Source organism: Alligator mississippiensis, chromosome 3, assembly GCF_030867095.1.
Source record: "Alligator mississippiensis isolate rAllMis1 chromosome 3, rAllMis1, whole genome shotgun sequence".
In the NCBI taxonomy this organism is placed as follows: Eukaryota; Metazoa; Chordata; order Crocodylia; family Alligatoridae; genus Alligator; species Alligator mississippiensis.
Window position 1 is genome coordinate 197,601,637 of NC_081826.1, and position 13,280 is coordinate 197,614,916.

Below are 13,280 nucleotides of genomic sequence, written 5' to 3' on the forward strand. Positions count from 1 at the left end.
AGCAAGCCAGAGTTGGGTCCTGCTAGAGTCAAGGTTGGAGCTTGCTGGCAGATTCATGTTCACATGAGGGTCAACATCAGTCTGATTCCAGGTGTGAGCTGGGGCTGACCCAAGAAAAAGTTAAGAATGGGACTGGTAACAGGATTTGCACCAAGGGTAGGGTTAAAGCAGAGTTTGTTAGGGTGACCAAGGGTGAGAATAGGGTGATAATATTTGCTTGGTACTCTAACAAAATTCTGCTCTGGGCCCATTGAGTGCCTTGGGGAAATGGACATCTCAAATCAGTTACGTCTGGAGTTTTGAGATCTAGAAAAGCTCCCTACCTCCAACCCTATCTCTAGCTCAGGGATACCAATGGATTTTAATCCTAACTATACCCCAGACAAGTCTAGAATCCCCAACTCCTACCTTGCTCAGGGAGTCCTAACCCCATCCTGGTGAGCCTTTAGCCTCCAAGTCTAAGCTTATTCTGGACTGAACACAGTCCCATTCGATACTCAAATTATTTCAGCACATTTCTCATCTTCTGTGGGATTTGGAGGCAGGTGTTTTCAATGCCTCACCAAATTGCTCAAAAAGAAAATAGAGCAAACAAACCAGGCAACATAGCCTCCAGCTACTCACCCCACATCTGCTGTGTGCTTGTGTGCAAAAGCCAGGAGATCTGCAGCTCTGCCCGTGCCCTCACAGACCACCACTGGGATAGCTGGAGTGTCTCTTACATACTCCCAAACCATAAGGATCGCATTTGGGCCTCCTTCCACTACCAGCCCAACCACTGGTACACCTTGGCCCATTCCTGTTTCAAACCACACACAACCAGTTACCAACAGCACAGGTCTCAGTTCCGCAGTATATGTTATAAGTCTGCCAAGCAGCATAGATGAAAAAAAATCTGAGAGAAACTACAAAAGAAAGGAAGAAAACCTTGCTTTCAGTTCTCTCATTTTACTTCAGGTATTTCAAGGCTGACTTTCAGAAAACCTCTGCCATTAAAGCAGAAGATCCTTGAAAATCCCTGGGTGAGATTATAAATGGTCCCAGCACTGGGAAGGAAAGAAGCCCAGGAAATTCTTGCACGGTTTGCAAGAGCCATCACACATATAAACAAGTATTTACACAACAATTTACATATATACACACAGTGAAGCAATTACATTTCTCATGTATTTTGGAGGGACATGATTTAGTTTAATAATTTGAAATAACTCACAGATGACTAGAAATAGAGGGAATAAAAACAAAATTGATAAAAGCCCTGATTTTCAGTGTGTGGATTCTTAGCTTTTTCTGAAAATGATGGACTGAGAGAAGACAGAAACTAAAGCATCCAAAGCTACTAATAATGCTCCAATCAATTGACTGTCACCATTTGCATTTCAGTCTTATCTCCCGAAGTGCTGCTCTCCCACCCACCGTGAAAATGCCTGGCCCACCGCAGGAACTGCTTAACGTCTTAGTGACCTTTAAAATAATTTTATCACCATTTGAAGAATTGTAACACCATGCCACTCACTGGTGTGTATTTTCTGAAGGGATATGTATTTCTCTAGACTCCTCCTGAGCATCATCTCATTGCCATATTTGCCCACTGTCCCATCATCCACCAGTATGAAATGGGAGTGCATACTGTTGAGGGTGCTCAGCTTGCTGAGAGGATTACCGAGAGTCTGGTATAGGCAAACCACCTGAGGAAAATCAAAGTAAAAAGCACTTCAAAGAAAGTAGGAGAACATCACTAAGGATGCAACGTGACTTACACAGGATTCATTGTTTCACCATGCACTTAATTTTAGCTTCTCCAAGGGGGAAAAAAAGTCTCCTTTCAATGTACCTTGGAGGAGTACTACCGGCCAAGCTCCTTAATATTTGTAGAAAGCACACTGGGAAAAACAAAAGGGTCCAAGGCTCCGTTCCACACAGAAGATAGGGAAGAAAGAGAAGCAGGAGAGGAGGGGCAGTGCTGAGAGAGGCAAACAGGTAATAATGCTATTGTCCCTATGGAGTTATTGATTTTTGTGTGCATCTATCACTACAGCTAACTGGAAACTTTCTGTCAAAATTTTTCTGTGGAAAAAATTAAGCTCCCACAAGCTGATATTATGTCTACAGGAAAAATTAATATTTTCTCCAGGCTGTGCTATCTTATCGGAGTGGTAATTTGGATGCTTCAGTCCTTTCTTTGGCTTTTAGGATGCCCACCCCACCCCACCCCTTACTAGAGCATGCGCGCCTTTTGTCCATGATGCATCACAGCCCGGTTTAGGGGTCCAGCTCATAGGAAAGAAAGGGGACATGAAACACTTGTGCAGAAACCAGTAAGCACAAATGAAAAATAGAAATTATGTAAGCAAATTATCTATCTGTGTGCATAACTACTATGTATGTACAACCTTACCTATGTCTACGTTAATCAATTAGCTAAAACTAAATTTATGGTCATTTTTACATTCTGATTTATGGAATAATAGATAATAATGGATCTTTTGTACGTTTTGTAGGTATTAATCTGTTGCTGAATTTTTAAAAACACTCAGAAAGTAAGGCAACATTTCTGAAAGGGAAGATTATTCTTAAACTTACTAATCTACAAGTGAAAAACAAGAAGTAAGGTACCCTGGTCGTAGCCACATTGGTCTAGTGGTAAAAGGAATCAAAACTCGTGAAGAATAAATATATAAATACAATAAAATAAAATATCTAGTTGGTCTAATAAAATATATCAGCTCTTCCATGAGTTTTGATTCCAGAAGTAAGGTACAACACCTTAGTGTGCAACACAGTTCTGCTACTTAGTAAAATCTAGAATTTCTTCTATTCATACCAAATGTTGAGGGTGCTTGTACATGTGATACAAACCGGCCATTTTTGTGGTTTAATTGTGTCACGCTGTACATTTAAACAGATTTTGCTACATTGCAAATTAAACCACATCTACATGTAGTTTAGTGTGCAACATTACAGACTTGACAGTTTTCCCTACACCCCCTCCTCCTCTCCAAGCCCCGCATAGGAGAGGCAGGCAGAAGGCAGAAGAAGTGAGGGGCCCAATCCTTTTTTTTTCCCCCCCACGGAGCCTGCCCACATCTCCCGCAGCCAGAGGGCAAGCTGCCAGTGGGCCAAGTCCTTCCTTCTGTGGTGGCAGCACCCCCTGGGGCCACCCAGGTGGGCTACAACGGGTAGGTGCTGCCCCAGCTTGGGGCAAGTTAACAGTCGGATCAGGCTGGGTACTGCTTTTGAGCTAGGGCAGCACCTGCCCGCTTGTCACCCACCCAGATGGCCCTGCAGGGTGCTGCTGCTGTGGAGGGAAAATCCAAGGCCTCCCACAACTTAGGAACCATTCAGCCCACCGACAATTCACCCCCCAGCTACAGGAGAGGTGGGCAGGCTCCGTGGGGGGGAAAAAATTAAAGGGTCAGGCTCCTCACTGCCTTCCACCCCGCTCCCCAGTGGAGCCTGCCCGTGTGAGCTGCTGCCATGCCATGCAGCCCCTGAGCAGGGTGCTAGCTGCGGGGATGCTGCCCTAGTTTTCACGCAGCACCTACCGGATCCAACTCTTCCCCGAGCCTACATAGGGAACAGTGTTTGGCAGGCTTCCAGCTTGCACTGGGTGCTGCCTGTGAGCTGGGGGGAGCACCTGCACAGCAAGTGTCCCACCAGGGTGGCCCCCAGGGGTGTGCTGTCACCATGGAAGGAAGGACCAGGGCTCCCCCCACAGCTCAGGGGCCACTTGGCCCACCAGCAGCTCACCCCCCAGCTGCAGCAGAGGTGGGCAGGCTCCGCAGGGAAGAAAGAAAAAAAAAAAGAATTGAGCCAGTCACCAAAACAGGGACAGAACCCCCTAAATTGAAATGGTGGGTTTTTAATTGTCACAAATAGAAACCCACCATTTCAGTTTAGGGGACTAAATCCCTGTCATGTGTACAAGTGGCCTAAGACACAGCTTAGACTGGAACAGTTGGGTAAAAAGTGGCCTTGTACAACTGTCTGAACAAGAAGGATATCAATAAGTTCATTTACTCACATCTTTACCAATGAGGTCTCTCTGGTTCTCTATGATACCCCAAGGAGGAATTCCAACAGCCCAAATCTTTCTCAGATACTGAGATGCATGAGCTTTCAGTGCATCTCCCACATGCTTTGAAATTCCTAAACAGACAACTTTATTATAATTAACAATACTACTACTACCACTACTATAATAATACATTTAGATTCCTGTTGCACAACTATGCTTACCAAATGTGTGGTACATCTTCTATTTTGCTTTGTAGCTATTTTTAGTTGATAAGCAAAAAGTAAAAGATAACATTATATACTCTGTTGATATATTTCATATGAAATTATAGGAATAGTAAATAATGTTTAAAAAAATATATATATATCCAATGATCCAAATATGTTCACAATTAATGTCACAAGCATGCAAAGCCAATGCAGCTAACTATTTATATAATGTAAAATACTTTCATAAATATTCTCTGACACGGTAAGAATATATAATCTCTTTAGTGTTTACTTTTACGTGTTGAATCTAATTCTCATTCTAAAGCATTTCAATTACTTTGAATGGACATTAGTAAAAGCTGATGTGCCGCAGGTCTCAGATTTATTTTCAAATGTATTATTTCAAATAAACTATTTCACTCTGACCAAGCCTGTCATTTAAAAAAATTCTGCACAACAAATTAGTAACCTCTCACTCATGAGATACGCCAAAACATTAAACCTGAGTAAAATAGGGAAAAAAGAGCAAGCAAATGTTTCACTGTTCAAGTTTCCAAATCACCATTAAAAGATTAGACATTTTAAAAGGATTTTTCATTCCTGAAAAATTCTTTAGCCACACCTTTTTCTGGTTTTTTAATATAAAATAAGATATAATATTGGAGCTCAAACATAAGTTAAGGGATTGGAGGGTCCAAGTGCTTTATATTTTGTATTGTTTTTTCGTTATCAGTCCAGCCGAACTATTTGATGACGGGGAACGCCGTGTCTGGACTGGACTTACTTATTGTCTAAACATGAGTTAAGGACCATATACGAATTGCCAGAAGGGCCAAAGGAGACCTGACAGACAGCCAAGGCTGGAGGCTCTAAAACCTTACTTGGACATTTTGACGACCCTGACTGTGTGTCAGGTATACAGAATTTATTTCTTTTCCTTTCTCTTGTTTTACAAGCAATTTTTCACTTCAGGAACACCTGTATGGCTTGTGGATGGGGTAAAGGGGAGGCAGGAGCCCTGTGAGAGAGATCCATGGCCACACAAGTGCAGTCCCAGTGACAGTGGGAGCCTTCTGCTTATCCATTAAGATTAAGACGTGGTGGGAGAGAACAGAAGAGCAGCACACAAACATGGGTACATGTTCAGGCCAAGCTGTCTTCATGTAAGGCCAAGTACATAGGCAGTATCAGACGCTCCTGTGGCATCAGATACAATATTCCAGAATGTCTGTGTGTGTGTGAAGGTTTATTATAAATATGTTCATACACCCAACCTGACATTTCTGTAATTTGTCTCCTCCTAAAGTTATAGTCATCCAGTCAATGATAAATAGTATAGCTATATCTTAGGGCAGGGGTCAGCACCCTACAGTCCCTGAGGAGAAGCAGCAGTAATAGCAGGGGACTAGGGCTGGCCTGTCTCGAATCCAAGCTGGGTTATTGCAGCCCATGGCCAAGAAAGGTTGCTGATGGCTGGCTTAAGGTATCAGTCCAAACCAGACCGATTTTGTAAGACACTCATGTCTAGCACTCAGTCAAAATATCAGTTTTTCTTTATTTCTAATATTTTATCTTATTTTGTGCCATAAGTATCCAGAATGATTGCATTATAGTAATCATTGCTGTAACTGTATTATAACACTCCTCAAGCCCATATACTGTATATAAGAAAGACCAAGAACAAGGAATGCATAGAGGCAGATGTAGAGAAAGAATGTCTGTACCGCTGTTGATGCCTTCAGTAATTATCCACGCTCCTGTAGTCTCAGCAGCTTTGATCAGTCCTTTGCTGAAAACTTGTTTGACCTTAGAAGGAAGCTTGAAGTTCTGGATGCCTCCATGAACAGAGATCACTAGCTTTGGCAGTTCCATCTGCCACTCTTTCACCATCAGATGTAACAGCTGGTCCGACTTGCTATCATAGGAGATTCTAACATACTGGAAAAAATAGACATGTATTCATTATATATTTCTTAAAATCAGCATGGTCAACTGGCAGCATATGTGCAATAAGTAGCACGGACAACCTCTATGTGTAGCATACCAGATAGTGGAGGGGACAAGCAGCGCAGAAGCAGATAAGACAGGGAGCAGAAAGCAGAGCAGCTGACTGGGCAGAAAGAATTGGGCAATCTAACGTGTTAAAATCAAGAAAAATTACATATGTATGCAAACCTTGGCATGGTAAGTGTGATCACCGTCTTGGAAATTGATAGTACCATATGCATCGGTGGGACTTATCTGCGTGTGTTTTTGCACACACCATTCTTCATCATTACTCTCTCCAACAGACTGATAAGTAGGACAACTATAATCTATCCCAGGATGATCTCCAATCAGCCGGCCACAACAGCATCTTAAATTTGGAAATAAAATCATGATTTTATATTACAGACTTAACTATCAGGCAGGTTTTGATCAGAATATCTCGAATAACACTTTCTTTTGCAAAGATGGCAGCATTATGCAGGTGTCTGATATCAAAACAAAAACAAACAAGAATGGCAAAAGGATAAAGGAGAGAAAAATTATAAATACATATTGTTTGGTAGTCATTATCTCTGAGTCTTGTCTTTTTCTTACACTTTGGAAAAACTTAAAACAGTTTGTCAAGATTATAAAATATTATGGAATTAAACTGAAAATTTCAATTCTTACTATGTTTAGCCACGTGGATTTCTGGCAGAGAAACACGGAGGTGCAGATACTTATGTTTATTATTACTACTAACTTGTACTGCCATAGCACATAGAAGTCCCAAGCAGAGACCATTTAATTACACAGAAATTAAGAGTCACCTTTACACTAATTTCCTGATCACTAATAGACTGAATGTACAAAACCTTGCCCCTGAAATGGGACATAAATAGGCCATTAGCAGGACTCACTACTGTAGTGATCAATATCATATTGTCAATTTTCAGCTTCATTTTTTAATGCATCTGACATTACCTTCTCTTAAAGGTAGGGATACAAGTTACACACAAGCCATTTCAAGTGATCAGAAACCAGTTTAAACCTGTACCAGAATAGACGTTCAGTGCAAATAAACCAGTTTCAAAATGGCTGAAACTGGTTTAAGATAAACCTGGCTGAATGTAGCATCAGACTTAACTGATTTGGGTCAAACCAGTTTATGAAATTTCTGTCCCAGACTCCTTCCTGGTTCAAGTTAAATCAGTCTCCCAGCATTCTTTCCAGCCCTGGGCTGAGCTGTGCTGTGCTGTCTGCTCCAGCAGAGAAGAGTTGGGGGGCGTGGAGAGAGGCAGGGGCTGCCCTGCACTCCCAGGCAAACCCTGGCTGGGGGCTGGGGCTAGGGAGGGGAAGTTAAACACCCTGTCCCCCACTCATACTTACTGCTGGCTACAACTGTGGACTACAAATCCCAGAGGCACTGGGAAGCAGCCCCTGCCTATGCCTGAAGGAGGAAGAGTCCTGCTGCTGTAAGTCTGGACTGCAAATCCCAGAGACCTCAGGGGCACCAGGAAAAGAAAACAAACACACAGCCCATGCTAGCTACATGCCAGACAGCTGTGCTCTAGCACCCCCCAGCTTCTGGCCTGAGCCACTGCAGGCATGTGGCTGAGTTTCCTGAATCAAAAGTAAATGTGTGTCCAGTTGTTTCTCAATTTAACCTCTGCAGTTTAGATTAACCTGAAAAGACTGAACCGATTCAGCCTCAGGCTTTTTTACTGTGTCTACTTAGCTATAAGCTTTTAAAATACTTCTGTGGAATGATAGTGTGTCATCTCCTGGATACTGTTCTCCCATTCACTTTGTCTGCTTCTATTGGCAAAATCAAGCCGATATACCAGCATTAAAAATTACGAGTGTTTTCTAAATCTTAAAAAAACAAACAAACAAAACAGTGATAAGCATACCAGTCTGTTAACAAGAAAAAATGCTCTGGATTCTTTCCCTTATTCCATTAAATCTACACCCACCTACAACTTCTTTTTCTTTGCCCTCTTCAGTCTCTATTCCATTCTAACCCTCGCAGACATCTGTACATGCAGATATTACATTTATATCCACCTAACTAGGGTTAAGTCAATTTAAGGGCCAATCTGTGAGATGTTCAGAGAGATGAAATGAGGCAAAAAAATGGCAGGCCCAATCTAAATTAGTTCCTGCCACCAAATTCAGTTGCTCTGAGGATGGAGGTTTTGGAAGTTACTGTAGTCCAAAAAGAAGAGTAGAACATAATGCTTTCTAGAAATAGAAGACAATCAAGGAATATACTTGCTCATCACTTCTTCCAGTGGCTCTTAGGGACCAGCAGTGGGAACTACAGATATTTCCCCACGGCAAAAGCAATGATGATGTTACTGTTGCCAGGTACTGAGCAAATTTCCCTGGCAGTCCAAGGGAGCTGAAATTTTAATCTTCCTATGCTAGCTTTTCTCATTTCATCCCACAGCCTTTTTACTACTTTGGGAACCTGTGAGAATAGACATTTTTAAATTTTAACACAATTGTTACAAGGCATCTTTCAAAGAAAGGAAAATAACACAAGAATCCAGACATCCCTACTATTTCCCCATGAACTTATAAAGATTCAGTGGTCTCTAAACTATGTGGGAGAAAGGGGGGAGGGAAAAGCTGATCTTAATATCTCCTTAAGTTATTACTACTTAATTAGTATACAAGTAACAGATCAAACAGTAAACCCAGTTAAATACTACAATGCCCCAGCCAAAACCAGTATGAACTAGCTATTGCCAAAACCTGAACAGAAAGCACTGAGAAGTAATCAAATTAATCAAAGCTTGACTGTGTTTTATGAGGTCTGGAACCAATTTCACACACACAATAAACTATCATCTAAATTCCACCACACCATTACTATCTTCTTCCTCCTTATGCATTATAAAACCATGCTACCAGCTCTTTCTACTTTTTTACAGGGAAGATCATACAGGGAGAGCAATCAATCACCTGACATTAGAAATTAAGCCAATGGTTTTGGAGCTAAAGGGTCTAACAAGCACTGGACCTTTTTTCCTAAATAGCAATAGTAACAGTTGAACTTTATATTGCAAGTGTATTAATAAACAGTTTGTTTCCAGTTTCAAAAACTGACTTTAACTGTCACTACAATACTAATAACAGTCGTTTCTGCAAGGTCACTGCAAAGCTGGAAAATAGTCATTCCTCCTATAAAATGTGAAACCATCTACAACAATGAACCCTAAGAAAGTCAACAAATGACTTAGACACCAGACAGAACCAGGTCAGAGTGACCTTAACAAGGAGTTATCATTATTCTTATTGCCCTTTTCCAAAGATATGCTGCCATATAAAGTTCAGGTTATAGCCTACCATTCTTTGACAATTAAAGAACAACTGTTAAATGTCAGCTACCATCACTGCTTCATAAATGTTGAATGGATGGGAGCCAATTTCTTGAAGAGGCAATGACTGCATGATATTTACAGTCTACATCTAAATGAAGTACATTCTACCAATAATGAGAGCACTGGAAGTATACAGGTTAAACAATCTATTACACATTAGTATTTGTCTAGATATGGCCACATCAATCTGTGAACCCCAGTTATTTTTGCAAATACCATTTTCATTGTACGACTCTTCTGTATGCTGAAAAGGCATTTCAGTCCCATGGGCCTAAATCATCCCTTTTTCACAGAGAAAATCTCAAGAGAAAACCAAACAGACCAGAAAACTCTACAAGGTTCCTTTGTGGCTGATCAGGGCCCATAAGGAATTGATGATTTTTGAAAGAGCAGTGACTCCAACTAGCAAATTATCTGGGATAGCTGCAGAGTTAGCAGGGAACAATGAAAAGTTCTCCACAAACTCCTGCCTCCATGATGACTCCTCAAAATCCCAAGAGCCCCTTCCTTCCACACAAAGAATCTACCAGATCTCTTGGCTTGGTTTTATATAGGTTACATACACCCTGGACACAAAACGAACAGACGACACCTTGTGATGGATCTCGAGAAAATTTTCAGCCCATTTTAAGTCTGCTGAGCCAAAAACCTGCCTCTAGGGAGTCCCTTCTTATTGGTGAAACTTTAAAAATTGTTTATGATTTTTGACAAATCTGATTCTTCTATTCAAAAGTATAAAACAAAAAGAAAATGTGGAATTGACTGTAAGACTAAGGCTAAATAACCGTAATAACAGTTGGTAGTATGCACCAGTTTTTTCACTGTCTGTCCAACCATAAATCATAATTGTCTTCTGTTAACAAATGGCCCCAGTAGTGTTGAGAAAGAGAGAGAGAACTTTCTGTACCAGCAAGTGTCCAGGACAGTCAAAGTGTTGATCTGATAGCCTTTACAACATGATCTTAAGTGCATGCTATTGGGAGCTATCCTTGAAGCACAAAGGAAGTCCATTCCCATGCACAGAAAAGGTAGCAGAAGGGCTGGGAAGCCCTCTTGGCTAAACAGGGAAATCACAGTCCTCTTAAGAAAGAAGCTTATAAACAATGGAAGTTTGGGGGAGGCCCCAAGGAGGGCTACACAACAATAGCCTGCAATTGTAGGGAACAGGTTAGAAAGGCTAAAATGACAACTGAACTTAAATTAGCAACAAGAATCAAAGACAATGAGAAGTCCTTCTTTAGGTACATAGGGAACAACAGGAAAACAAATGGGAGTGTGGGGCCATTGCTGAACAACTCAGGACAGCTAGTTACCAGCACTCAGGAGGAAACTGAACTCCTGAATGACTACTGTGACTCAGTATTTCACCGGGCCAAGGGGAAAATCATGTCAGATAGGGTACAGAATGAGCAGGGTAGGAATGACCATCTTCCTACTATTGCCATAGAATTGGTGTGTGACCAATGAAAAAAATTGGACATATATAAGTCAGCAGGACTAGATGAACTTCATCCAAGAGTTCTGAAGGAACTGGCTGAAGTCATTGCGAAACCCCTGGCGAAACTCTTCCACAACTCATGGCACTCTGGAGAGGTCTATGAGGACTGGAAGAGGGCCAATGTTGTGCTCATCTACAAGAAAGGGAGGAGGGAGGACCCAAGTAACTATGGGCCAGTTAGCCTAACTTCTATTCCAGGGAAAATGCTGGAAAAATTCATCAAGGAGTTTATCTGCAATAAGCTTGCAGAAGGTAGGATTCTGAATGACAGCCAGCATGGTTTCATCATGGGCAGGTCTTGTCTCACCAACCTCATCTCCTTTTATGACCAAATAACACACCAGCTGGACAAGAAAGAAGAGGTTGACATTCTATATCTCAACTTCCAAAAAGCCTTTGATCTGGTATCTCACGATGTCCTTGCAAGAAAATTGAACTATTATGGACTGAACTCCAAGACAGTCAGGTGGGTAGGAAACTGGCTGCGGGGTAGGACTCAGAGAGTTCTAATGAATGGATCTCTGTCATCCTGGAGAGAAGTGGCCAGCGACATCACACAGGGGTCGGTACTTGGTCCAGTACTTTTCAACATTGTTATTAATGACTTGGATGTGGGGATGAAGCGGTCACTGCTCAAGTTTGCAGACAACACCAAGTTATAGGGAAGTGTGGTCATGCTTGAAGATAGGCTACAGATACAGGCAGATCTAGACAGGCCAGCAAGTTGGGTGGATCAGAACCAGATGAAGTTCCGACAACATCGAGAAATGTAAAGTGCTCCACCTGGAGATGAACAACCCTCCACACTCCTATAGGTTTGGTAGCACCAACTGACCAGCACCATGAATGAAAGGGACCTGGGGGTAATAATAGACCACAGTATGAATATGAGCTAGCAATGCAATGCTGTAGCCAGTAGAGCAAATAATACTCTGGCATGCATCAATTGATGCATCTCCAGCAAAACCAAGGTAGTGATTCTACTGCTCTACTCAGCATTGGCGAGATCACAGCTGGAGTACTATGTCAAGTTCTGGGTGCCTTACTTTAACAAGGATGTGGAAAAGCTTGAGAGAGTCCACCCATATAATCAGAGACTTGCAAGGCAAGCCATACAAGGAAAGAATGAGTGACCTCAGACTCTTCAGCCTGAAAAAGAGAAGGCTGAGAGGGGACTTGGTAACAGGTTACCACTACATTAGCGGAGTACATCGAGGGTTCGGTAAACAAGTGTTCACCAGAGTACCCTTGGGGAAAACCAGGAGGAATGGTCACAAACTCCTGGAAAACCATTTCAGACTCAACATTAGGAAAAACTTCTTTACAGTCAGGGTGATCAGACCATGGAATATGCTCCTTCCAGAGGTGGTGCAATCACCTACCCTACAGATCTTCAAGAGGAGACTAGAGAGTCACCTTGCTGGGGTCACCTGACCCCAGTTGTCTTTCCTGCCTGGTGCAGGAGGCTAGACCCATTAACTCCCCCCAGAGGTGATGCAAGCACCTGTGCTGGACTCATTCAGAAGGCATTTGAATGTTTATCTTGCTGGGATCATATGATCCCTGCAGACTTCCTGGCTGGCAGCGAGGCTGGACTCTATGATCTCATGAGGTCCGTTCCAGCCCCTAATGTCTATGAAATCTATGAAATCTTCTGAGGTCCCTTCTGGCCTTACACTCTATGAATCTATGCAGAGACATTAACATAATTTTCAAAGGCTTGATCAAAAGTTCCATAAATATACATTTAAAAAAATCAGCTCCCTAAAAAAATCCATCCCTCTGTTAAAAACACGAAACTGCTTGAAGTCCAGGTTGTTTCTCTTCCCCAAAGTGATAGAAAACAGTTAAAACACTTTTACAGGGACCTCACATCCTTTATGTCTCAAAGTTGGGGTCCTACAAAGCAGGAGTCCTGAAATACCTGTGGCTACTGCTGGTGGGAGGCATAGATCCAAGCTTCTGAGTAGGGGAGGATGAGGTGAGGAAGTGTAAGCAGTGGTCTTTATATTTCCCCTCAAAGGATGCTAGTCCAACCACTTCCCCTCTCACCCAGTTCCTATTGCCTTCACATCCTGCATCTCCCATGAGATGGCTGGAATTAGCTGCCTAATAAGGTGTTCAACATATTCCTATCTGATATCCACATAACCAGCCAGAGAAATACTTTTTAAATAGTTCCCTGCATGTGTGAATTT

At 42.0% G+C, this 13,280-nt stretch overlaps 1 protein-coding gene across 3 annotated transcripts in view; it reads right to left on the bottom strand.

Annotated features, from left to right (window-relative positions):
* The window catches only part of TRPM6 (transient receptor potential cation channel subfamily M member 6), a 119,665-nt gene that overhangs the window by 71,792 nt on the left and 34,593 nt on the right, over positions 1–13,280 (bottom strand). For all 3 annotated transcript variants that reach the window (XM_059724798.1, XM_059724797.1, XM_019478180.2), the window contains exons 4-8: positions 6,403–6,583; positions 5,952–6,165; positions 4,025–4,149; positions 1,517–1,688; positions 625–799 (exon numbers count right to left, since the gene is read on the bottom strand). In XM_059724798.1, coding sequence (XP_059580781.1) covers positions 625–799; positions 1,517–1,688; positions 4,025–4,149; positions 5,952–6,165; positions 6,403–6,583 — 867 coding nt within the window. The remainder of the gene's footprint in view (positions 1–624; positions 800–1,516; positions 1,689–4,024; positions 4,150–5,951; positions 6,166–6,402; positions 6,584–13,280) is intronic.